General features: G+C 42.8%; 1 protein-coding gene across 2 annotated transcripts in view; it reads left to right on the top strand.

Annotated features, from left to right (window-relative positions):
* Positions 1-26,138, top strand: part of grid1a (glutamate receptor, ionotropic, delta 1a) — a 211,424-nt gene that overhangs the window by 171,350 nt on the left and 13,936 nt on the right. For both annotated transcript variants that reach the window (XM_028989988.1, XM_028989987.1), the window contains exons 7-12: positions 2,195-2,356; positions 3,729-3,848; positions 16,972-17,073; positions 17,717-17,914; positions 18,074-18,404; positions 20,011-20,149. In XM_028989988.1, coding sequence (XP_028845821.1) covers positions 2,195-2,356; positions 3,729-3,848; positions 16,972-17,073; positions 17,717-17,914; positions 18,074-18,404; positions 20,011-20,149 — 1,052 coding nt within the window. The remainder of the gene's footprint in view (positions 1-2,194; positions 2,357-3,728; positions 3,849-16,971; positions 17,074-17,716; positions 17,915-18,073; positions 18,405-20,010; positions 20,150-26,138) is intronic.

Genomic DNA, 26,138 nt, shown 5'->3' with positions numbered 1-26,138 from the left:
AATACCGTACATTTTTCATAATATTCCACTGCTTCTTTTCTTTCTTTGCGCAGATTAATTACATCTGTATTTGCTACTTTGCACATAACAAGTACTGCTATTATTCAACATATGCCAGCCTAAATCATTGTTTGCACTCCAAAACACTAGTGCTGCCTTTGCTTTGACTGCTGCATTGTGTGCTGTCCTGTCTTGCGCTCATTTGCACTTGTACTCTGTTCTGTGCTGTCCTGTCTGTGCCTGTGTCATCTCATGTTGTTGTTTTTGTGTTGCACCGCGGCCCTGTAGCCATGATGTCTGGTTTCACTATGTAATATGCAAATGTTTGGATTGACAGTGTAATCCTGCTTTACTTGACATTACTAGCCTCACAGGATTAGCATCACCGTTTGCTGGCTGCACTGCTTCATTGGCTTCCCCTATGTTTACTTATAAAATAGTGGAATTAATTACTAAAAAAACTTAATATCTGCAAGTCACACTTGGTAATGAGGTGGTTGATAGGTTTCATCTGGAGGAGACTGACTGCATTGCCTGACAGTTCTACCAATTGAGTACTTTACTTTGATAAATTTTACATTTTTTCACAAATCAAAATGGCGCGATAGCCAAAAACAGGGAAAACAAAAGGTGAAAAACACAAACAAACCCGCAGGCGTATGGCGATTGGCTGAACTCAAAAGACTATGCACATACATACATCGTCCACAAAGAATGTCACAGCCCAAAGCTCCTTTTATCCACTGTGCTGATTGGGCCCATGTGTGTCTCCAGCTGCAGCCAATCCTGACACTGGTGAAGTGAAGTGACTCATTGTGAAACACTGCAGCACAGCACACGGTGCACACAACAATATCCTCTGCATTTTACCGATCAGCTTAGTGAGCAGTGGACAGTCATGAGTGTGGGGACGGTAGTTTCCTCAGTCTCATCTTGGTAGGATTCGAACCTTTGATTATGGGTCTGTTTCCTCAACCTGCAACAATGAAGTCAGTCAGTTAAGCCAGTCATTTGACCATTGTCCCAACCACTGATAATGGACCACTCTGAACAGGCTGATCTGGAAGGAGAATGGTGGCTAAGCTGTCATCCCTGTTGGACAACATCTCCCACCCCTTGCAGGAAACTCTGACAGCACTGAGCAGCTCCTTCAGTGGCAGGCTACTGCACCCACGATGTGGGAAGGAGAGGTTCAGAAGGTCTTTTCTTCCAACCGCTGTCAGACTCTATAACAAAGACCTCACAGCTGACCACACACACACAGACAAACAAACACACTTCGGTACATTTTGTTCAATTGTAAATTGTTTAAATTATAAATTTGTAGATATATACAGATACATATTTATCTTATTTTTTGTGCTGCTATTACCTTCTGCTTCTATCCACTTTCTGCCAAGACAATTGCAATTTCCCACTTGTGGGACTAATAAAGGTTTATCTTATCTTATCTTATCTTATGTATGCAGAACTTTAATTCAGTAACAGTTTTTTCCAGCTTTCATGTATTTGATGTTCATTTAATAAAATCAAGGAAATTTCTCAATTGCCATGAACATTTAAATGTACTGTATTAAGCAATTGCACTCTATGCTCTGGCCAGCTCTCTGACACCCTCAGGTTTCTGTCACTTTGCCCTTGCATCATCTCTCTCACTGACTTAAACAAAATCTCCCGAAAGAGATCTAATGCGTCTGATCACCTCTGGCCTTCCCTTTCACCTCACAGTAATTAAATGAAAAATTAAGATTCTTCCATTTTCAATATGAGATTTTATTAGGTTTTTATTGACAGAGTGAAAAGAACTGTACCTTTTGAATCATACATACCCATTTATTAGAAACTGTACACAGAGACGTGCCATTTAATTAGCTGTTTTCTTCATTCTGACACAGAGCAGATTCCTCCTCTGTCTTCAAACACATTGGTGTGCTAATGTGTGGTGGCGTCCTTGGAGACAAGTTCATTCATACCGGTGCACATCAACACAGCATTTATACAGTCTCAAATGTGACAACTTGCCTCAAAAGCTATGGAGGAGGAATAAAGGTCAAAGTCACTTGCATAGTAGCATGAAGGCAGACTTGAAAAAGATCCAGCACACAGTGTTGAAACAAACAAAAGAAAACTGCTTTCACATTTTGAGCTTTTTCAGTTTTCTATTTAACTTTTTTTTTTTTGTTTGTTCCCTAAGGTGTCCAACCTGTACCTGTATGATAGCGTCCTGATGCTGGCCAATGCTTTCTATAGGAAACTTGAGGACAGGAAGTGGCATAGCATGGCCAGCCTTAATTGCATGAGGAAGTCAACCAAGCCCTGGAATGGCGGCTGGTCCATGCTTGACACAATACAAAAGGTGAGTGGCTATGTGAGTGGCTGAGTGTCTCTAGGGTGACTGTCCCTGTCACTACTGATTGTAATTCGCCCCGTACAAGGGCGTCTGATAAATGCCATAAATGTAAATAATGTGCATCAAGTGTCTAAATTAACTAATTTAGTTTTTTTATGTTTTAAAGAAAAAGTGGTAGGATTCCCTGTGAACCTACTTAATCAATTAATATGTGACCAAGCAAAATTAATGGATCAGCATATTGAGTACACACTTTAATGAGTAAAAGAATGCATAAACACTTTGGTTAGCTTAAGTATTCCTGATTTCATTTGGCTCATTTTTTTCAACTGTAGACAAAGATAATGGATGTGTCATAACGTGATTTTTCTCTGGCAATTGAGAGGAAAAATTATTCCAAGGAAAGGGCTAAGAGCTTTGTTCATCTAAATGTTAATATTCTTTGAAAAGTGTGCATGTTACTAAAAACACATAAGCAATACTTTGCTGAGACACTTGTCAAGTTGTCATTTTGTAGAGCTTTTTATTAAATGCCCTTAGCAGTTTCCAGTAGTGTCTTATTATACTGAGATGCAAGAAGTTTATACTTAAATGTTACCTTCAAAATGTTTTACCAGCAAATTGAGTATTGATTTATAACACACGGGACAAGTGTGGGCACTGCACACTCTGAATTAAATGTGAACTCCACTTAATGTCTCCACTTATTCGAAAAACAAATATTCTTAGTTCATTCTGTGCAACACAGTTTCATTATGAATGGAGCAAAGAATATTGATTTATTATCTAATCTTTATTAACAGATTAACTTAGTTTCTTGCAGATGTGCAAGATTAGAATAGCTTTTGGGTGTTCCATGATGTTCCATATGATGTTTCCAAGTACCATAGAAACATCTTAGGATGGTATTTTTTAAAATATTGCTTATACAAATAAAGTGCAAAATTGGCAAACATTTTTTCATATGTATATTGTTTAATTGAAATTACTGATGTATAAACAGCAAGTGCCTTGAAGTTGCTGAACTTGTCCAGGGCTGGTAGGCATTTACGTTTTCCCTGCAAATTGCCTATTAGTTTGCTAATTAATTGATTTGAAAAACTAAATTCCTAATTCCTGCACACACAGCAGAGCTTTGTGGATGTTATTGGACACCCCATGCTCTACATAGTTTGTATGAGCAATTCGTTATTTGGGATTTGGCCCAGAAAAGAAAAGAAACCCGTAGAATATCGACTCTCCAGGCTCTCAGTATTGAATTGGTGAACAAGTGACAGCGGTGAACAAGTGACTTCAGACATTGGGTCTGAAGTAAATATGATGTTCATTCATTTAGACAGTTCATTATCTAACGTTTAGTCCATTTCTGTTGCCATAGGGACGCATAACCGGCCTCACTGGAACCATGGATTTCCGTAATGAAGGTGCCAACTCCCACGTGCAGTTTGAGATCCTAGGAACGAGCTACAGTGAGACGTTTGGAAAGGACGTTAAACGAGTGAGTGCTCCGGAGCTATGGAAACTGGCTCTCTGAATCTGAAACAAAATGCACTCAATTTTTATTTTTATTATTGTTGTTTTCAATTATTTTCATCTTTTTTTTAGCCTAGCCTAAACTAGTCTCTGATATAGTTTGGACTGACTTTAGACCAGCATAGGAAAGTGAGCACCCCCTGTTGGTGCTTCAGGGTGTGTTTATGTGTGTGTATTTCTGCTGTTTGTAGTCTGAAGGTGCTGAACCTCAATCAAAACTTAACAAAGGGGCACAGGGAATAAATGTGCTTGTTCATCTTTTTTTTACAACTCAAAGTGTTGTAAAATGATCATTAGTTTCAGTGACAGTCCTCAGTAAATGCGAAACACCTATATGTATAGGAGGGCAGCTGTGTTCAAGGCAGCCAAGTTAATAGAACCATAGGGTAGGTCCTGAATGTCTTTGCATATGCTCATTCCACATGATTACAGCATTAATAAAATGCAATTACAAAATAATAAGGAGCAATTGCCTGTGGTGATGATTCCTGTGGTGTGCAGGGTATGCAAGTTTTTTGTAGGAGCAGGTAATGCAGCTATATTCTGTTTTTTATAAAATAATTTTAAAGCTGTCACAGTTAAACAAAAGACATGCCATTGTATTTTTTTTTATTCTGGGAGGACGAGGCCTGGCTTGCAAAGTAAACTGACTGTTTCTGTCACTGAGGGAAGACAGCGGATGGGGGACAGTCCGAGTCGATTAGCATTTTCTACACAATCTATCTGTGTCTCTATGACAGAGCCATCAGTATTCTCCAGAGCAAAGGGCTAGTTTCGTTCGTCGAGGGACGCAGGCTGAGGAGAATCACCGGTCTGAGTCACATGTTGTCTCCTTTCACTCCATTAGTGGCTTGTGCACGTGTCTCATGTTTCCCTCAGCATCATGCGAGCGCATTTTGAGCTCACGCTTTTATTAATATGCGCGTTGGTGGCCTCGCTGCTGCGTGTGTTTGTAAGTGTGTGGACCTCTCAGTGCTAATGAGTTATTGTGGCCACGCGTCGACCTACTTCATCTCACTTCTCGGATGCGCCTGGACGATGAAGAGCTGTTTGGTTTACTTGAGGCTGCTGGGCACTAATGAAGAAATAATGACCTCACATCGTAGCCACAATTATGAATCCGATGCATCACAGAATGCCCATTAAGGTCTGGAATGTTGGGCACAAATGTTCAGTCACCAGCTGTGCATACACACACACACACTATATCCACTACACACTCAGACATGAGCACATCCTGCTTTAGCTTCCTGCCATCTCTCTCCCTCTGACTCACACACGGAGACTAGCCCAAAAAAAAAAAAAAAAAAAAGTCCTGTGCAAACTCATTAGGATCTCTGGGCAGTAAGGGGCAAGTAATGGTACGCCAGATGCATTCAGCAATGCTGTTCATTATCAATGTGTCTGTCTGCTTACCAGCACCAGACCGAGTCCTTCCCTCTGGCCGCGAGCGCACGGCGGTAATGAACACGAGCCCACAGCTGCCTGTCCTCACCGACGTGCAATAAATATTTATAATGCACAATCTGCTTTTATGCGACATGATCCCCTATCAGCATCGCAGTCCGTCTTGAAGGAGGTGATCGCTCTCCGGCAACAAGCCTCTGAAGGCATCAGGCCTTCACTTAATATTTGTCTCTGGTCTGTTTGTTCCCATGTCTTTTTACCTTTTTTCTTTTTTTTTTTTTTTTTTTGTCTCTGTGTTCTTTCTTCGCTGTCACCACCAGCCCAGTGGCTCTAAGTTGAGGTACCTGGGGGGATGTGACTAATGAAGAGTGAAAAGCTATTTCCTCTTTCCCTCTTTGCTGTTCTTATATTCCCTTAATAATACAACAGGCCCTTTACTGCAATTTTTCTTTTTAATTTTCTTTTTCAGATAGTTAAGATGTGAGCATGCGATTCCTCCACTGTGCTCTCCATTACAACCATCAACCAAAAGGTCATTCATTATGTTTTCATAGTGAGTGATTGATATACTAAGCTCTGTAAGTCTCTTGGTGTAAATAGTTAATGACTCGTGCTGACATTAACCTCCACGGTAAAAGGTTAAAGTGAACAGACAAGCTTAATGACATGTCCTCCTGCAGGGCTGCCGGTTCTGAGTATCGTAAAACAACAGCCAATTTACCGTTTAAAAGGTAAAGGACAAACCTGACCTCCCTCAGGCTTCTAGGGGGAAAGAATCACTTTCTACAAAATTTCTATAACATCAAATCTATATAAGACCAACAGGCTCGTTTTTGCTTCCCCAACTAACTGTATATGGGGCCGGTTTACTGAGATTTGAAAGAGTTAATTTAAGTTTCAATTTAATTCCATTTCAATTTAATGTCACTGTAACTCTGAGGTCTCAGTGTGTCTCTAGATTACTTAAACTGCACACGACTAAAGCCCCAAATCTCTTTGAATTAATCAGTGTCTCAAAACCCCATTTTAATGCATTTTAATGGAAATCCCCGTCATGAGTGATTTCCTATTTTATTTTCTACAAGATCAAATCTCATTTCACTGAGAATGAATGAATAAACAATAGCGATGTGGAAGGCTGTAAAACAAATGTGATGTAGTTATTCAATTATAATTTTATTACAATGCAGTCCGTCTGTGTTCTCTGGAGGAGTTTGAGTGGATCTGAAGTCCCTTTGTGAATTTCCAAAGAGATTCATTGTGAAGATCAAAGAATGCGAGAAGCGCTGTGAAAAGTTGCCGAAAGCCTCAGTTCAGAAAAGAATGTTCCGCATGGAATGTTCCCCATTTCACCATCAAAATAAGACTGAGGATGTGACGCCCCAGTTGAAATGGCACCCTTTGACTCTGAGCATCAGTGCAATAAGGATGCTTGAAAACTGGGAACTGTGAGTCAGCATCTGGCAATGTATCTGTGAACCATGGTCCAGTAGCCCATTAGCCCACATTGCTGTATTCCCAGTATGACCTGGCACTCCAAACACAAGCTGGTTGTAACCATCTAAGCCTTTTCAGACACAGATGGCGATGCACTGTATGGGTGATGACTACAGTTTGTTGAGCACAGACAGCAGCAGTCTGAGGCATCTGGAGCCAGGTATTTCTACATGGAAGCTTGGCTGCATTTCTTACATGCGAGCTTGATGCAGAATAAGATATATTCTTGAAACATCTATAAACTGCACTTGTCTTTCTTTTTAAAGGTTAGAAATCACCATGGACAGCTCATCTGTATTACTTGAACAGTATGTATTTGTATCCGAAAACACATGGAACAAAGTAGTGAAATGGTTGCACAGGGCTACATGGAAAAAGCTGATATTCTAAAAAAAAAAAAAAAGATAAATCGATAGAAAGAAATATAATTGACGATAAGAAGAGCTGTGGATCTTTTGGGATCTCCAGATAGCTCTATCTCTATCATTTTCATACTGATGAAATGATGGGGAGGTGTTGGTTTGGAACCATTGTAGTGGTTCCAGCAGAAAAACAATCAGCATAAAAGTTCTTTTTAGTGATTACTTATTTATTTGGTGCAATGTTCCTTCTGCCTACAGTTGCTGTTTTTTTTTTTTAATAAATACAATAAAAATGACAGCATTAACGGTTTTGTTAGTGTCAGGATTGCCTGCAGCTGGGCTCCACACCGGAATCCAATTCTGACGCCCCATAAATGCCGGAAGTTCCCGCCCGTTCGGGGTCGCTGGCAATTTCGTGAACTCGCTGCACGAACTTGACCTAGTTTTGTTTTATGTGTTTTGAGTTCTGGCAATCGCCACACGCCTACGGGTTTGTTTCAGTTCGTGATTTATGTTAAACTGTTTTCGGCCACCGCGCCCATCTTTATTTGTGTTTATTGTTTGTTATAATAAAACCCCTTCCCAGCATGTCAGACCTCTGCGCTTCCTTCCCCCGTAAGTCCGTAGTCGTGACAGAATGCCAGCGACCCACCCAAAAGCGCGGAGGAGAAGAAACGCCGCGAAGGACGCAGCCCGGCGCGGCGAACGCGGACGCCAGGGGAGAGACGCGCCGCCCGTTCTGGTGGAGCGTTTTCTCCCCGAGAAGCCGTGGTACGCGGCGCCGCGTGATGACGTCATCCCCGGGAAACTCCGCGAAACCCGGAAGCGACAACGTCGGCGGGTGAGTGGGCGGAGCGAGGACGTTGGCGTCGGCAGCAGCGAGGAAGTGACGTGGGCAGCGAGCGCAGAAGATGCGACCCCCACGATCTTCGCCATGTCGAGCCAAGAACTCTGCGCTCTGCTGGCAAGGCTCCCCGTGGACTGGGACGACACGGACGACGACGAGAGCACGGGAGACGAGAGTTGGGCTCCGCCCATCGCGCAAGTCTGCGATCGTCGCAAGGTCCGTGGGGACCCACGTCACTTCCAGGGGGGTGAGAAGCGGCAACAACAACGGCGGCGTTCCTCCAGCGAGGAGGTGGGCAGCCTCCAGCCCGAATGGCCAGAGTACTGCCCATGGGAGCTTATCGCGCCATGGGTCCAGGATGTCTGCAGGGTGGACGACCCTCGGAGTCACCGGTGGGAGGACACGGATGACGAAAGCGATGATGACGTGGATTTTCGGTGGGCGGTCGGTGCCGGGATGGCTCCGCCCAGCGTGCGCGTCCGAGATCATCGCGGCGTCCGTGATGACCCATGTGACTTCCGGGGGTACGAGGTGGACACGGACGACGACCAGGATGACGCCGTTTGGGCAGTCGGTGCCGGGATGGCTCCGCCCATCGCGCCCATCCAGGATCGTCACGAGGTCCGTGGAAACCCACGTCCCTCCCAGCAGTGTGAGGAAAGCTGGTGGAAGAGGGCGACGGGAGGTCGCCAGCCAGCAACTGCGCTGCCGGGACTGCCTCGCAGGGAATCCTCCATTCCTGCTCCAGTCGCCGACCCGCCTTCCCTCTGCCCGGACGTTCCCCAGCGAAATGGCAGCGCAGCACCAGCGCCCACACCTGCTGGAGAAGACGTCCACCCCCCTCCACACCACACACCTACCACCATCTCCAGCGACGTGCCCAGCCCCATGTGGGACAGCCCAATTGTCCCGGGACCCTTCAGTGGGGCAGCAGACACTGATAAGACCACCACCATCCTCTCGTGTCTGCTTGGGTCAGCATGGGGCTGGAGCGCAGCCCTCTGGCAGCAGGGAGAGACAGACAGCAGTTTTCGGGACTTCCAGCAGAGACTGAGGGCGGAGTTTGATCGGCCAGAGCCTGAGCCAGGGATCGAACTCTGCCCCTCCACCACATCCAGCGCCAGTCAGGATCCGGGGCAAGAAGACCAAGCACTGGCGGGCGACGAGAAGGTCGCGCCTCCCGAGATCCTGGCTGTGCCCCCTGAGGAGGTCCCGGAGTGCTCAGAGAGGGAACTAGACGACCCTCTCTTCTGTCTGTCTCTGTCTGTGTGTGTGTGCGTGGCATATGTGTCCGTATGTCGCCCCCACTTCCCCTCTTTGTGTCCACCAGATGGTGACCCAGCAGCAGAGCCGAACCCCAGGGAGGGAGTTCCCAACCTGACTGCACCGGTCCAAGGCGAGGTGGACGAGCCCCAAGGTACCCCTAAGTCCAGCCGGGGGGGGTGCTCCCCCAAAGAATTTTTTGGGGGGGTGCAGTTCGGGTTGGGGACTCCTCCTGAGGGGAGGGGAGGTGGGGAAGCGATGGAGCTGGGTCCTCCGGTAGCCAGTGAGGAGGGCGGGCCAGGCATGGGCCTGCGTCTGCCTCCAGAGGGGTGGAGCGCCATAGAGCCCCCGGGTAGGCATGAGGACCCAGCTGGGACAGACAGGAAGAGGGCCTGCTTGTCCCAACGGACGCAGAAGGGGCTAGCCGGATGGTCTGGCAATGCCCCCCCCTTGGCACCAGGGCCGTGCAGCGAGAGGGGCTGCATAGTCCCAGAAGGCACCAGCCTGGGGTGCCTGGAACAGTCGCCGGAGGCTCTGGACAATCTCCCTGCGCGGTGCAGGGGGTGACACAAGACGTGTCAGAGGGGACATGTGGAGACAGGGCCCACACGTACCCAGATGGATCGGCCCTGATTATTGTGTGCAGGTACGGGAGTCCGGGGCCGCCATGCGGGACCACGCCGGGGAGCCAGGCCGAGGGTCCGGGGCCGCCATGCGGGACCACGCAGGGGGAGCCAGGCCGAAGGTCCGGGGCCGCCAGCGGGACCACGCCGGGGAGCCAGGCCGAGGGTCCGGGGCCCGCCAAGCGGGACCACGCCGGGGAGCCATGCCGAGGGTCCGGGGGCCGCCAAGCGGGACCACGCCGGGGAGCCAGGCCGAGGGTCCGGGGCCGCCAAGCGGGACCACGCCGGGGAGCCAAGGCCGAGGGTCCGGGGGCCGCCAAGCGGGACCACGCCGGGGAGCCAGGCCGAGGCACCGGGCCGCCACTGCCTGACCACGCCGTTAGCCAGGCCGAGGCACCGGGGCCGCCACGCCTGACCACGCCGGGGAGCCAGGCCGAGGGACCGGGGCCGCCACGCCTGACCACGCCGGGGAGCCAGCCCGAGGCACCGGGGCCGCCACGCCTGACCACGCCGGGGAGCCAGCCCGAGGGACCGGGGCCGCCACGCCTGACCACGCCGGGGAGCCAGCCCGAGGGACCGGGGCCGCCACGCCTGACCACGCCGGGGAGCCAGCCCGAGGGACCCGGTCCTCCAAGGGGAGGATACAGCAGGGCAGGAGCCCTGTGGTTGCCGCCGTCCGCCCCGCCGCCTCCACTGATGGTACTGTTGGGGCTCCGAGGACGTAGCCCTTGGAGGGGGGGCTCTGTCAGGATTGCCTGCAGCTGGCCTCCACACCGGAATCCAATTCTGACGCCCCATAAATGCCGGAAGTTCCCGCCCGTTCGGGGTCGCTGGCATTTTCGTGAACTCGCTGCACGAACTTGACCTAGTTTTGTTTTATGTGTTTTGAGTTCTGGCAATCGCCACACGCCTACGGGTTTGTTTCAGTTCGTGATTTATGTTAAACTGTTTTCGGCCACCGCGCCCATCTTTATTTGTGTTTATTGTTTGTTATAATAAAACCCCTTCCCAGCATGTCAGACCTCTGCGCTTCCTTCCCCCGTAAGTCCGTAGTCGTGACAGTTAGAGCATGGTTTGAGATTGAGAAGTGAAACTTACATGAGGGAAACTGCATCAATTAGCATTTTTTGTATGACATTGAACTACTTTTTAATTCATTTGTATTACTTTTATAATTGTTCATAAACTCTGATTCCATGTTTGATTTCTGGGGCGGTGGTGGCCTAGCGGTTAAGGAAGCGGCCTCGTAATCAGAAGGTTGTTGGTTCGAACGCACTGAGCAGAGCACCGTCACCACATGCTGCTCCTGCCTCTCATGGCTGCCCACTGCTCACCAAGGGTGATGGTTAGAAGCAGAGGACACATTTTGTTGTGTCACCGTGTGCTGTGTAGTGTATCACAATGACAATCACTTCACTTTCTCTTCACTATTTAAGTAAGCAACTAAAGAGATAGTGGTGACCTAGTGGTTATGGAAGCGGGCCTGTAATCAGAAGGTTGCCGGATCGAATCCCCAACCGGCAAGGTGAAACTGAGGTCCCATGAGCAAGGTCCCGAGCGCCTGTCATGGCTGCCCACTGCTCACCAAGGTGATGGGATAAAAGCCGAGGACTTGTTTCGTGGTGTCATCATGTGCTGTGTTCTGTTTCACAATGACAATCACTTCACTTGCATATTTGAAATAACCAGGCAGAGATTACATTTTTACGAGCCTACATCCAAGCAGACAGTGAATGTGTGTGTTTGTGTGTGTTCACCCCATATTGGACTAACACTTCTCCAGGGCATGGCTGGATGGATGGATGAAAGGCCAGTCTCATGTGTCTCATGTAATAAAATGGGTGGAATAACTGATAAACAACCCACATGTTGTTTGTACAGCTTGAATTATTAATGCTGGTGCTGCCACTCACATTCACACAAAAACAAACATGCCATAAACTTTTTTTTCCCGCAAAGAGCACAAACCCCCATTTCGTTCACAAGAGATATACTCACAGCATTTCATAAGGTATCATTCCTCCTCAGAGTTGCGTCTCAGCTGAAATCTTAAAATAGCCCAAAGACACGGTAGGTGTTCTCTCACTCTTTACCGTTTTGATCTTTTATTCTCTCTCACTTTGCTTTTGTTGACGAAGACCTGCTCTGGGAATGAAAAAGCACCGTGAGACCTTAGTGTACCAGTATTGTGAAAGATTCGTAGAATTTATCTTTTCCATCAATGGATCTAAATTATTCAACTTCTGCTGAACCATGTCCTGTAAATATTATATACATTATGTTTAATACAGATTGAAGATTGGCAGTGGAAAGATAAAAAAACAAAGTCAGCCTCCAGTCTACAAAATACAATATTATTTTTCAAATATGAATTTTCTAGAAAAGTCTCCTTTCAAAGTTTTAAAGCAGTCAGGACAGTCTTTATGCTCAAATATATTTTGTAATCACAAGGTTGCGGGTTTAAATTCCGAACTGCCAAGGTGGCACTGAAGTCTCCACACACTGCTCACAAGGTGATGGTCTAAATGCAGAGAACTGTGCGCTGGGCTTGCTGTGCATAACAATGCCGATCACTTCACTGCCGGAAATTTGTGCAACACACATACTAAATGTAGAAAATATTAGTAGCAAAACAACCATCACTGTTTAAAATACCTTGACAACTGTGAAATTGTGTTTCATAAATGTAGCCTATTAAATGTTAAATGCAATTGAAAGTGTTCATTTGTTTAACATTAGCTCTATATTTGTAGCTTATTGTTCAAGCTGAAACATGTTGTCAACTATTTAGCACAGTTCATTGTTTGTGTTTATCAATTTACTATTACTTGCATTGGGTATCATAGTATTGACATGACTGCAATCGTTCAAAGTAGACATGCACATTTGTTTATGTAATCATGAAGGAATAACTTTGGTGAAACTGAAAAGGTTTCTAAAATAACTGATAAAATACATGCATCTTCAAGGTTTGCTTGTTTGTGATCTTGCACTAATTTGTGCTGATCGTTGTAAGTTGCTTTAGGTACTTGTTGCGAATCTCAGCTCCATGGTAAGGAAGTCCCATATTTTGCAGTAATGAATGATGTCTTGGTAACATGTGATTTGCCCGTGCAATGCCACGCGGGTGAAGGAGGGATGAGGTGCTCGACATGGGTGAATATTAGGGCACAGTTGCTGGAAAAAATATAAATGGCATGCAGCATACAGGAATGAACAAATAAACATCCACAATGCACAGCAAGTCTAGTCTAATATATGAAGGCTCCTAATCCCCCGCACAAACAAGGAGAACCATGCACTCATGTGATTAAGTGTTTTTGGTGTAAAAGTGCCTTAACCTTTAACAGAATCATACAGAATTTGACTCTGACTTATCGGTCCAGTCGTCTGATTGTAAGTGATGGTAGTAGCCTAGTGGGTGAGACACTCGCCTATGAACCAAAAGACCCAGGTTCAAATCCCACTTACTGCCACTGTGTCCCTGAGCAAGACACTTAACCCTAAGTTGCTCTGGGGGGACTGTCCCTGTAACTACTGATTGTAGTTAAATGTCTCGTAAGTGTAAAAATGTAAATCGAAACCCTTTTTAAACCTGTGAGCTGAAAAGGAGGGTTCAATTAGCGAAACAGCTAGATTCAACCACAGCAGATGAAGACTCTTATCTCCTTAAAACCCCAAGAATCAATATGATACACAGGCCCTGCTTATAATTATTTTTTTCAATGATCTGATATGACTACATGGAACACATAGACAGTTAAGGGGTTGTAATAAGGATGTCTAATCATGTGAAGCTGAAATGTTTTTAGGGAGTTACATTTTCTGTGGGTGTGTGATATATGTGCTACAAGAAGAATGAGTCATGACTGCAGAGGTCACAGCGAGCAGTGTCAGTGCACTCTGCCAAGGACAAAGGGGATGTCACTTGAATTGCCCTGAGGGGACTGCTCATGTTTTGTTCCGTCCACAGCCATCTCCCCCTGTAAATCCATCCATCATCCAGCTTTTTGCCTCTATTTCCGACTGCCTTCCGTGATTAAAAATTTACTAGGATGGGGAAAGACAATTAAAGGGGCTGGCAGCGCAAATGCTCAGAGTCCTCAGAAATGCTTACTCAGGTTGGGTGCGGGGAAAATCAGGAGATTTTACAGCGGAACAAGGAGTTAACAATGCAGAAAAAAATGGATGTATCATTCTACTCCACGAGGTGCTAAAGCGGCTATAAACACCTGAAGTATAGGTTACTTAAGCGAGCAAAAAGGAATACAAAAGAAGATGACCACATTGTTTCACTGCTGTGCTAATGATTAAACTGCTGTCTGTTGTACTCTTAGTTTAGTAGGACTGCGGTAGGGTTATTACAGGATGAATAAAATGATAAACATTTTCTTCACTGTTGTTTATAATCTGAAACGCAATGGTTATCCAACATTTGATTCCACATTTTGGTACATCAAGTGTGAGTAACATGAGGGTGACCTATTTGCAAAAAGAAAATATATTGGCACCGCAGTCCCACTGCTAGTAAAATACAACGTTTATAAAATGCTTACACTGAATGGATTCAGGCAAGTGAAAGCAGAAAAAAAAAAAAAACGATTTAAGGAGAACCTTAAATAAATCAAACTCAAATCTTATATGAAAAGATACACCAGTTGCAGCGGGATGTCCTGCTCAGTGGACTCACTGTTACTATCAGTGTCAACAAAGGAGCAAATCCAATTTCATCCATGCTGGGGTTGAGAATCATTTGCCAGCAAAATAGTTCTCAGTCCCTTTCAGAGTTAAACAAGTTCTGAACGGTATTAAGGCACACAGCAAGATCATTATTTGGTTCCAATATATATGAATTAATTAATCCATTTGCTTATTTGTTTATTTATATAGTATGAACAGCTTACTTTTAAAAAAATAAGACTTAATAAAAACAGAAAGCAGGTAGGAGTCTTATTTGGACTGCTTTTCCTTGGTTTTAGGGCTTGTAATTGGACTGTGGAGTGGACAGCCTCTGCTTATGATGGCTCTCAGTGCAATTGCCGTGGTGGCCACTTCACATGTCGTCGTGACCTTTTTTTCCGAGCTCTGGAGAGACTGTAAATTACAAATGTCCAAATCATTTCAACACATTCATCATCACGCAGTGTCTTTGTGTTTCAGCAGTGCAGTAATTGATAAGCAATTATATCCTGATAGCTTTATGGTGATGACGGCATTTTTTTTTTTTTCACTTTTTTTGTGCCCTCTCTGTCTCTCTCTCTCTCTCTCTCTCTCTCTCTCTCTTTGTCTCTGTGTTTACTGTCTGTCCCTATTAATGCATTTTTGTTCAGAGAAAATTATGATTTTGTGTATGAAGCTCATATTTTTTATAATTATAAAAAATGTATAATATATTTTTTTCTCTCTTGCCACCTTTGCTTTTATTTATATTGTTTTATAAATATTTTTTCTCTCTTGCCACCTTTGCTTTTATTTATATTGTTTCTGTTATGGATCAGAAAATGGGCTATATACATTTTACATTGTAAGTAAACTGACAACCTCAAAACTATGAAGGAACAATTATGTACAAAATCAAGAAGTGTTAAACTAGAATATGTTTTACATTTTGATTCTTCAAAGCATCTACCTTTTGCCTTGATGACAGCTTTGCTGTCTCTGCATTCTCTCAGTCAGCCTAATGAGCTTGTCACATGGAGTGGTCTTAAATGAACAAGTGTGCATTTTCAAGAGGAAATTTCTACTCTTCTTAGACCAGCAGTTGTGTTGTGAAGAGGTAGGGTTGGAACATAAATGCATCACAGAGGTCATCTAGCAGACAGCTGAACTTCAGCTGTTCAGGGGACATTGCATGCATCAGGCCTTCATGGTTGCATACCTGCCACTTCTGATCAAGTATAATAATAAGAAGTTGTTTGCAAGATAAGCAACGCAAGAAATGTTAGAACAATGGAAATCTGTTCTCTGTCTTTGTGAGACTTTGAAAAGGTGGTTTCCACAATGTGAAGCATGGAGGAGGAGGTCTGATGGTATTGGGCTTTGCTGATGACACTTTTAACATCCAAGGCATAAATCACAGCATGGCTTCCACAGCATTCTGCAGTGCCATGCCATCCTAAACCAAAACTGAGATGGTTTGTTCTGAATTGTACTGAGTGCTTAGCATCTCTGGGAACTTTTTCAATACAGTTGGAAAAACTTTCCAGGTGACGAACCCATGAGCCTGACTGAGAGAAGGCAAAGAGTGTGCGAAGCTGTCAAAGCAAAAGGTGTCTAAGAAGAATCTAAATATAAAGTTCCTTGATTGTAAATTAAATGAGAAACTTTGCCACTTACTGTATATATTTGTTTGCCTCTGCAGTGCTTTGTATGTAGCAATCTTGGAAAATTTTGTGACATGCAGGCCAAGTAGCCTATGGACTTTAGTCATTTGCACCATAATTCCTTGGAGTCACATTATATTCAGAATAGTGTCATTAAGCCACTAAAGTGACAAACCAGGATTCCATTTATGAGAACAAATGCACTAAAGCTTTACTGCAAATGAGAGGGTTTAAAGAGATCTCATTACCCTTAAACATGAATATTCAATTTTTTAAAATTGGCACTAAAAAAGCATAATATAGTCTTTGAACTTTCAGTGTAAGTGCAGTAGGTGAAGCTGGTTTATGGTTTATACCATTAATTGTTGACCTTTCATGTCAAGAAAGCTGTAAATCATGAAACCTAAGAGTAGATCTCTGCACAGGACTAATTGTTTGGAGCCTCTCCTGCACCCACACAGTCTTTGAGCTCTTCCAAACCGCACACACCCACACCGGATTCTGCTCTTGCCCACAAACCCCGATTTGCAATTCTTCCTCTTTTGTTGCTTAGACACAGGAAGGTCTAGAGCTTGTATGTGTGTATCCACCTGCTCCTACTCAATGACTCAGACATTCGAGTCTGAGAGAATTTTGTAGGATTCCCACAGGCCAACATGTCTCTTCTCAGTTCTCTTCATGAATGTTTGCTGACATTAACGAACACGTATTTGATGCATTAATGGATATCCTATACCCTGTAACACACGCCTACTCTCTTTCTCAGCTGGCGATGTGGGACTCAACCCGAGGCCTGAATGGAAGTCTGAGAGAGAGTCGAGTAGAGAGCGGCATGCATGGTATTACAATGAAAGTGGTCACTCTTCTGGTAGGTTTGCCTGTTCTGATTAAACATGATTTGCCACCCTTGCTGTGGAACTGTACACTTTTCTGTTCGCGTGGCTGATAAATGACAATTTTGGGATTATGCCTCAGTGCTCTCAATTGTCTCTCTTTACCTCCTATAATGGCAAAAAAAGCTATTTTTTAAGTTAAATGGAGGGATAAAAGGGTTATTAGTCCCCATCTAATTCTATCGTGACACTTCGCTGTCATCATTGGCCCTGGTAATTTGTGACAGATGAATCATCTGCTGCCTCTGTGCACATGAAGATACAGGTCAGTAGTTCCGGTGAAAACACTACATTCAGATTAACCAAAGACAGAATTGCTTACTCTGTTTCTATCACCCTGAAAATAATATTTTCATTTTCATGCAACTTCATTTATTAATACTTGTCCGCCATTCATAAGGAATAAACTGTAGTGCTGTTAAAGTTTTTCCAATCCAATTAGTAAAAATGTAGATATTTCTAGATGCATAAAATGTTATGTATTACTTCAGAGTGGTAGTTTTATTTGCTTCTGGTCATTTTACATTTTGTGTTGAAGAAATTGAATTGTTTAAGCAACAGAGACATAATTGTCTGAAACACCAATTGTTCAATAGTTTTTTTTTTTGTTTGTTTCAGGAGGAACCCTTTGTGATGGTGGCAGAGAATATACTTGGGCAGCCCAAACGCTACAAAGGCTTTTCCATTGATGTTCTTGATGCTTTGGCCAAAATTCTGGGCTTCAAGTATGACATCTATCACGTAGCCGATGGAAAATATGGCTCCCCACTTTCCAATGGTTCCTGGAATGGAATGATTGGGGATCTCATTGGAAAGGCAAGGCTTTGCACTTACTTATTGCATAGCCACAACTCATGCCTGCTTGACACTAAATACAAATATATAGCATGTTAATTTTAATCATTATTATTTTCAAGTTAATTATTATACAAGCATTTTTGTCATGTGTGCTTATTTTGTATCATTCAAATTCAGAGGGCGGACCTGGCCATCTCTGCAATTACCATCACCCCCGAGAGAGAGGCTGTGGTGGACTTCAGCATGCGATACTTGGACTACTCAGTTGGAATACTTATGAGGAAGTCAGAAGAAAAACTCAACATTTTCTCACTGCTGGCACCCTTTGACCTTGCCGTGTGGGCCTGTATTGCTGCAGCCATCCCTGTAGTCGGGGTCATGATCTTTCTGCTCCGTCGTGTCCAGGCTGTCCCTTCCCAAAATCCCCCTGGGAGCCACACGCACACATCCGTCACCACGTCCCTGCAGAGTGCCATCTGGATTGTTTATGGGGCTTTCATGCAGCAAGGTGAGAAGGTGTTACAAAAGGGAACACATACAGTTTAGGCAAAATCTTGGATCTGTGTTTGAAAGGGTAATGACCTGGTGTTAAGTTCTGACTAAAATCTGTGATACAGAGTCTCCTGGGTCTGTCCAAGGTGTGGAAACACAACCCTCTCTTTGCTGACATATTACTGCCACACAGAAATCTTTTCGATCTACAGGGACTATTGACAAGTGCTTTTGTGACATCATGTAATTGAACAATGTTGACAGTCCCACTGTCAAATGTTCAGAAAGGAAATGTCTCCTTTTGGAGATTTGCGGTATAACATCTTAATTAATAAATTAAAATGAAGAAACTGTTCTTCTAATGTCAGTATGAATTTTTTAAGCTGAGTGACTGAGCATAGCATGCAGTCGACTGCAGCTCCCCAAAGGTGCCTTTCAATGGCAGAATATGAGCACTTCTGGTTGTGATCCAGACATGTGAGATTTGGATAAATGACTGCTTCAACCGAGCAGCCAGACCCCCGCAGCTGGATGTATCAGAGTCTGGCTCTGCGCCCACCCAGCCTTTTAAAACACAAAGCAGTTTATCTTGGGGGGGCTGGGGGCTGTTATGGCTCACTCCTACGGTCCTTTTGTAGTTTCTGTACCATTTTTTCTCTGTGCTCTGATTGGCATGTTGTTCACAGTTTGGGACATGATGCAAACTGTGCAACATTTCAGTTGGTGAAAAGCATTTCTGCAACACTTCCTATGAGGGCCATGTTAGCAGTGGAACTTCTCCGTGCAACAGATGTAGTGCTATAACCAAGAGTTAAGAGTTACTATAGTATAATATTATTAATAGCAATAAAGATGTCATAATCACCAACATAATCACAATAGTCTTAAAGGTCTTTATTAGAGTATACTGTATATCCTGATGAGCATAATGTATCATGTTACATCATAATTGCTGCATTTTGCTTTTTGATATGTGCTTATATTTCATTATGACTGTGTTCAGTTGATCTGTTATTCTAAACCAGTAATTTTTTTAGAGTTATAGATATCTTTGTTATATTTGAGATGTATGGTCAGTTCCTGAAATCATTTACACTCAAGCGGACAGGCAAGTTCATCTACTCTAGCAGGTCAGTGATGCCAGCCATGTCAAATACATGAAACTCACTTAAACTTTGACCTCTACCAGTCACTCTCTGAGACTTGAATGGAGCTCAGAGCCCATTGTGAGCACAACATGACAACTCTGGGAGGGTTTTTTCCCCTCTTTTTCTCAGATGACATTTTATGGCTCGATCACCACAGAAGGGTTTCGTATATTGACATTTCCACTCAGGCTGATGTGGCAGACTATGGATATGTATGACAAGCTGAAAGCTGAAATGCCAGTGGGACATACTAAAGTAGTGATGATGAAAAAAGGTCACCACTGCACACGAATATCACAACCGCACTGAACTGGCAAAAAAGGGAGATTTTTTAGCCATTATGACCAAAAAAAAGCAAATAACGATACAGAGTAGAGGGCTAGTCATAAAATGATGGTGGGTGGGTCAAATCTGAGAACTGCTTCCATGCTTGAAGGATGAAGGAAGAAACACTTTGTCTTCTGTCTGTTGCAGGCGGTGACTCCATCATGGGCTCTGTAGCTTTGAGGATTGTCATGGGGAGCTGGTGGCTCTTCACGCTCATCGTCTGCTCCTCCTACACAGCAAACCTGGCAGCCTATCTCACAGTCTCACGCATGGACAATGCTGTAAGGTAAGGTCTCTTAACTCCCAACTCTCAGCCCATTCATCCAGGAAATCAGCAATGACATTCCTGTAGTGCCACTTCCAAAAATAGGCTGAACGGTTGCAAAACAAGGGCTACTCAGTGACTGTTATGAAAGGCGGAAAGATCTACAGGCTTTAAAAATTATATTTTCACGCATGCAACCTTGCTCATATCAGAAAAAGTGCCAAACCCTGAAATAAATAAAAAATATATAGTTAAATATACAGGGAGTGCAGAATTATTATTGAACAACAACCATGTTCTCAATGATTTAGACAGATTTGTGAACAATATTTGAGAGTAATTGTTCTTTTGTTTCTGACCTTTGAGATCAGCTCATGAAAAATGGGAGCAAAAAACTGTTGCGTTATACAGGGAGTTACTGGGGGGGTCAGAAAACCAGTCAGTATCTGGTGTGGACACAATTTGCCTCATGAGGTTCAAAAAATCTCCATCACATAGAGTTGATGGAATGCGGAAGGTTGGTCTGTCATATACGTCGATCCAGAGCATCCCGAACATGCGCAATGTCCGATGAGAATGCTGGCCATGCATGAACTGGGATGTTTTCAGGAATGTCTACAGACCCTTGCAATATGGGGCCATGCATTATCATGCTGCGACATGAGGTGATGGTCGTGGATGAATGACACAACAAGGGGCCTTAGGATTATTCAAAATGTCATCAGTAAAATGTATCTGTGTTCGTTGTCCACAACATACGCCTGCCCATACCATAACTGCCACCATGGGTTAGATCCACAACGTTCACATCAGCAAACCACTCACCCACATCTGCCCTGAAGAGTGAAAACTGGGACTGATCCATGAACAGGACACCTCTCCAACGTGCCAGACGCTATCAAATGTGAGCATTTGCCCCCTCAAATCGGTTACAGTGATGACCTGCAGTCAGGTCCAGACCACAATGAGGAACGATAAGCATGCAGTAAAAGGGAAGTGATTGTCATTGTGAAACACAGCACAGCACACAGTGACACAACAAAATGTGTCCTCTGCTTTTAACCATCACCCTTTGTGAGCAGTGGGCAGCCATGACAGGCACCCAGGGAGCAGCGTGTGGGGACGGTGCTTTGCTCAGTGGCGCCTCAGTGGTACCTTGGCGTTTTTGGATTTGAACTGGCAACCTTCTGATTATGGGGCATTTCCTTAACCAATATGAGTAGATGAGCTTCCTTGAGATGGTTTCTGACAGTCTGATAGACATTCCTGCAGTCAATATGCCATTTACATTCTTCCTCAAATGTTTCGACATCTGTTGCATTGTGCTGTGTGATTTCAGAGTTTCAGAGTTTATTGTGGGCAGTCTAAGGCACACCTGTACAATATTCATGCTGCCTATGCCACACCTGTGAGGTGGGATGGATTATGTACTCACTAACATAGATATAGCCAGATTTGTGAACAATATTTGAGAGTAATGGGTCTTTTGGGAATGTAGCTAATGTTTCAGGTCTTGAGTTCAGCTCATGAAAACTTGGAGCAAAAACAAACCTGTTGCATTTATATTTTTGTTCAGTGTATATAGAAATTGTTGCTAATTATGCAAGTTCATTAAAAATGAAAAACATACACTTAGTATTACATAGCAATGCATTAAAATGCACTAATGTTTTATGAAAGTAATGTAAATATAGATTGTGATTCTGAGTGTATCTATTTCTTAGTAACTTAATATCAAGTTTGCACAGGAATTCTAAGCATGAATATCATTGAATATTGACAATGACCCACTGTTAATACTATATTTTGAGGACAATTACTGGTACCACATTTAGGATTTTAAGAAAAACCTATTTAAACACACATTTTAACTGTAATCTCATATAGCATAACATGATGCAGAATGTAGCAGATTACAGACAGACAACTTGAAGTAAGCCTCATTTCTGTTTATGATTGCTGTCATCTTGGAACTTTCAGCACCATGTTTTCTTCTCTAAATTTATCCATCGCACGAATCCAGAGCGACTAGTTACAGGGACAGTCCCCCCCAGAGACACTCACGGTAAAGTGTATTGTTCAGGGACACAGTGGTAGTAAGCAGGGTTTAAACCTGTTACTTTGTGGTCGTGTGGTTCATAGGTGAGTGTCTTACCACTAGGCTCTTAGACCTTTGTTGGTTTTACTTAGTTATCATCATATTTAGTTTATAATTTACCCTTTATATTGAGGTCACAATGTCTTTGTGTGTTTGTGTATGTGGGTATTATGAGGGCATTCTGTCTATTTGAAAAAATTATCCCGTTATTTTTTAATTTATCATAAATAAATTTTGCACTTGCAACTGCATGCTCCACCTCTATGCAGCATGATATTGGCCTTTATCCTGCAGAGAACTGGAATGTATATGGATGTAAATATTGTATGAGTCTGAGTAGGTGAGCGCATTAAAATTTTCTGGTGATGGTTTGAAATACAGAATACAATTATGTAGAAAGATGACACTAAAGGCCACATCACGATTTTTAACAGTTGGTGTTTCAACAAATACACCCCAAAACAGCTCTATTTGGTGGATTAGACAGAAGGGATTAGAACAGGATTTTATGGAGATATTTAACACAACTCAATTTAACACAAAAAAATCATAAAGATGGAATTTCAGAATCATTGCGCAAAATCATCTGTATTTTCAGTTCAGTTTAGATGACCTTCAAGTAATATACTGTACTTCTGTTTCAGTGTGTATTTGTTAATGTGTTTGTCACAAATTTCATATTCATAATCACGGCCATCGTCATCCGTTGACAATGGCAGAAATCCTATCACCTTAATCTCTCTAAACAATTGAACTGTATCCTCAGTCAGAACTCCATTTGTCCCTAATGCTGCCTGAGCCCTGATGCTGGCAGCCTGTGATTCTTTGTGTTAATTGGCAAATTAGCCATATGACATTCACTTCAGAGGCAGTCGTTTAAACATTGTTGTCCTGGGACCAGACAAGGCTAACAGACACTGAGCCCTATGTGCTCTCATTCTGCGTTCTCATTGTGCAGGCAGTGACATTTGGCAATAAAGCAGTCATCTAATCCTGCTCGCAAAAGCAACCTCTTGGTGACATGAAGATCATTTGCTTTGCTGCAGTAATTCCAGGTTGCGTGGATTGCGGTGTATGTCTGGGAGTGCGAGGAGAATGATGTAACAACTCAATGTCTTTGTGATTTTACATGTAATACCTTCTAACCTGTCATCTCTGCCTGAAATGTGATGACCTTTAAAATCCGAAATTTTAGCTCATGAGAAAGTCCACATCTGATGCTCTTCCAATGCTCCTCTTTTGACACACTGACAATTTTTCAGTTTCCCCTACTTACATAGAATGAAGAGATCGGTCATTTTTGTTGATTGTACAGAATCTAAAAAAAATTAATAATTTAAACAGAAAATGATTTCATGATTTATGCTGGAGGTTGGACTCTGATTGGTTGAGTCTTTTATACAGGCAATGAGTGGAGGATAGGAGATGTTCTTTGAGGTCCCAGAACTTTTGCTAGTTGGTAGGTGATCAAATACTTATTTTATTGAAAAGGGTCTGGCTGCAGATCCACTGAGATGCCTGAAGTTTAGTGTGATGTCAGTAGCTATTTATTTAATATGGTTTCAGTATGCGCTACTTTAAAATTTAATATGGTTTCAGTATGCGCTACGTTTTCATGTTAGTCTTGGGTAATGTTTCCTGAATGTTAGCACCTATGTATGATTGTATAAAGCTGCCCTGATTGTGTCTGTTTGCCGTCGGGTCATTGTTTGGTGATGTTTCCCTCGTCTACCATGTATTAAACGCCTGTCTCGTGACGTCGTACGTATGCCTCCTTTTTCCTCGCCACATCCAGCCAGCATGACAGTTATGTTTCCGAGACTGTAAAACATTTGCAGCACTATGCATATAATATTTGAACGTATACTTATCATGCAACATAGTATTCATCTTACCTATGTCAGTCTGTTGATTCTCTGTATATCACTTATAGAAGAGTACACCTTGTGCAATTTTATAACACATTATATATAAAAAGCATTAATGAAGAACCTATTCTTGCTACTATGTATTAGTCCTAAATTACACAGTTACAACAAATAAGTCAAATAAAACACAGGTAGCATTTATCCAAAGGCAGAGAAAAACATTTACAGGTAAAGTGAATGTATGAGCAGTGTAAATACATAAGCTAAAGAAGGGCTGCATCTTGAACAAGGGGACCCTGAACAAGGGGACACTTAGGGTAGTATAATAATATTATACCTGGCTAATATAAGGTAGATAATAATGGCAAGAGTAAAGGTCACAGTGTTAGGAAAAAAATGTTATTGGTAATTTTTGTTAACATAATTTTTTGAGCAAGTATTGAAATGAATTGAGAAATTACAAAACAAAAACACTGGGGCCAGGAACCAGGAGATTAGGGACCATGATCCTAAGAAGAGAAATTTGTCAAATATTTCTAATTTCATAGCAAATCTTTCATAAAACACAGAAAAGACTATGCTTACTTTCTTGCTCATTCCAAAAGATGTTGTATTCCCTCTTGCTCTAAAATTAAAAAAGCTGCATTGCACCAACCACCACCAATCTCCACGCTGTTCAAGACTTCCTGTACTCTACACCTACCATTAATACCATTTATCTACATTCAGTAGAAGGCATGGGCTGTGCTGCATTCTCAAAATGGGTCAGAATTCTTATACTCAAGGCACTGACTCTGAAAAGAAAAAAGTTGCTTAAATGTACAATTTACAGGCGTCACTGAGCTTATTTGCCACTATGATGTACTGCTCTGAAGAAAATTAATCAGAGACTGTGACTTTGTGATGCAAACAGCGTTCTTTATAGGATACACTGAGAGCCATGCAAAAACATATTCAAAGTCGGTAGGGAAGGATTTATGATATTAATCTCACCAAAACCTGCTGAGAATGGCTGAACTGTTTACAGACATGCAAATTTTCTGAGTTAATGCAGGGACACTGCTGTGCCTTTTAAATGCAAAGACGTGTTCTTTCATAATACTCTCACTCATGTCTATCCTGACCTACCAGTCCAAATGTTACCCAGAGGTTAAAATTGTGTCTGATCCTGGGTGCCCTCAAATTGACATTGTTATTTCTGTTACTCTGTCAATAAAATACACTACCCATTCATATCCAATGCAGTGCCGTCTGTGGTACTGATTCCTACATGGAATTAAAAGTTCTAGTGGTCCTAAGTATCTCAACAGGACAGAGTATCAAAATTAGTTCTTTATTTTGCATGCAGGCATGAAAAACAGAAAATACCATAATAACAGCAACATTGTAAAGTTCATATTCCCCACAAACCAAACATCTCTGTCAAATGCAGCCTAGTTTGCTCCAACTGCAGATAATATTATTTTCAATGTTTATTTTTTTGTGCTCCATATTTCAGCTACAAAAAAAAGTCTTTAACCATTTAACTGCCCAAACACTGTAATTATTGCTGTGTGACCTGTCCTTAAGCATCCATAGATTGATTGGGAATAGAGTAGGTTTTTCCTTTTTTGCAAGCCTTTATCTTCAAATATTTTTATGCCTCTGGTAACAATTTGTTACAAATACTTCACTTATCTGCTCCATTTGAATCATTATGTTTGATTCAGACATATTTCACTGGCCATATCTTACATATTCTGCCCCTCTGCACAGAAGCATAGTTTTGGGGACTGAATTTGATTTTCAGATTCAGAGAATTCAAATTGAGGTGAGAGAACACAAAAAAAGCACAAAATCATAATACAATTATTCAATCAACAGCATTAAATGTATGCTCATCTACAGTCCAGTTTCACAAGAAATTCTGAAAGTTAAAATAAAACTGAAGATATTTACCTAACAAAAAGCTGTAATGCATTTATTTTATTATTAGTTCTTAATCCATAATGATAATCTGGCCCCAGAGTCAACTGGTGTTTCATCTCTCATGTCTGGAAAGAGA

Source organism: Denticeps clupeoides, chromosome 8 (genome assembly GCF_900700375.1).
Source record: "Denticeps clupeoides chromosome 8, fDenClu1.1, whole genome shotgun sequence".
Taxonomy (NCBI): Eukaryota; Metazoa; Chordata; class Actinopteri; order Clupeiformes; family Denticipitidae; genus Denticeps; species Denticeps clupeoides.
Note: the sequence above shows the minus strand (reverse complement) of the source record. Positions and strands in the feature narration are given on the sequence as shown.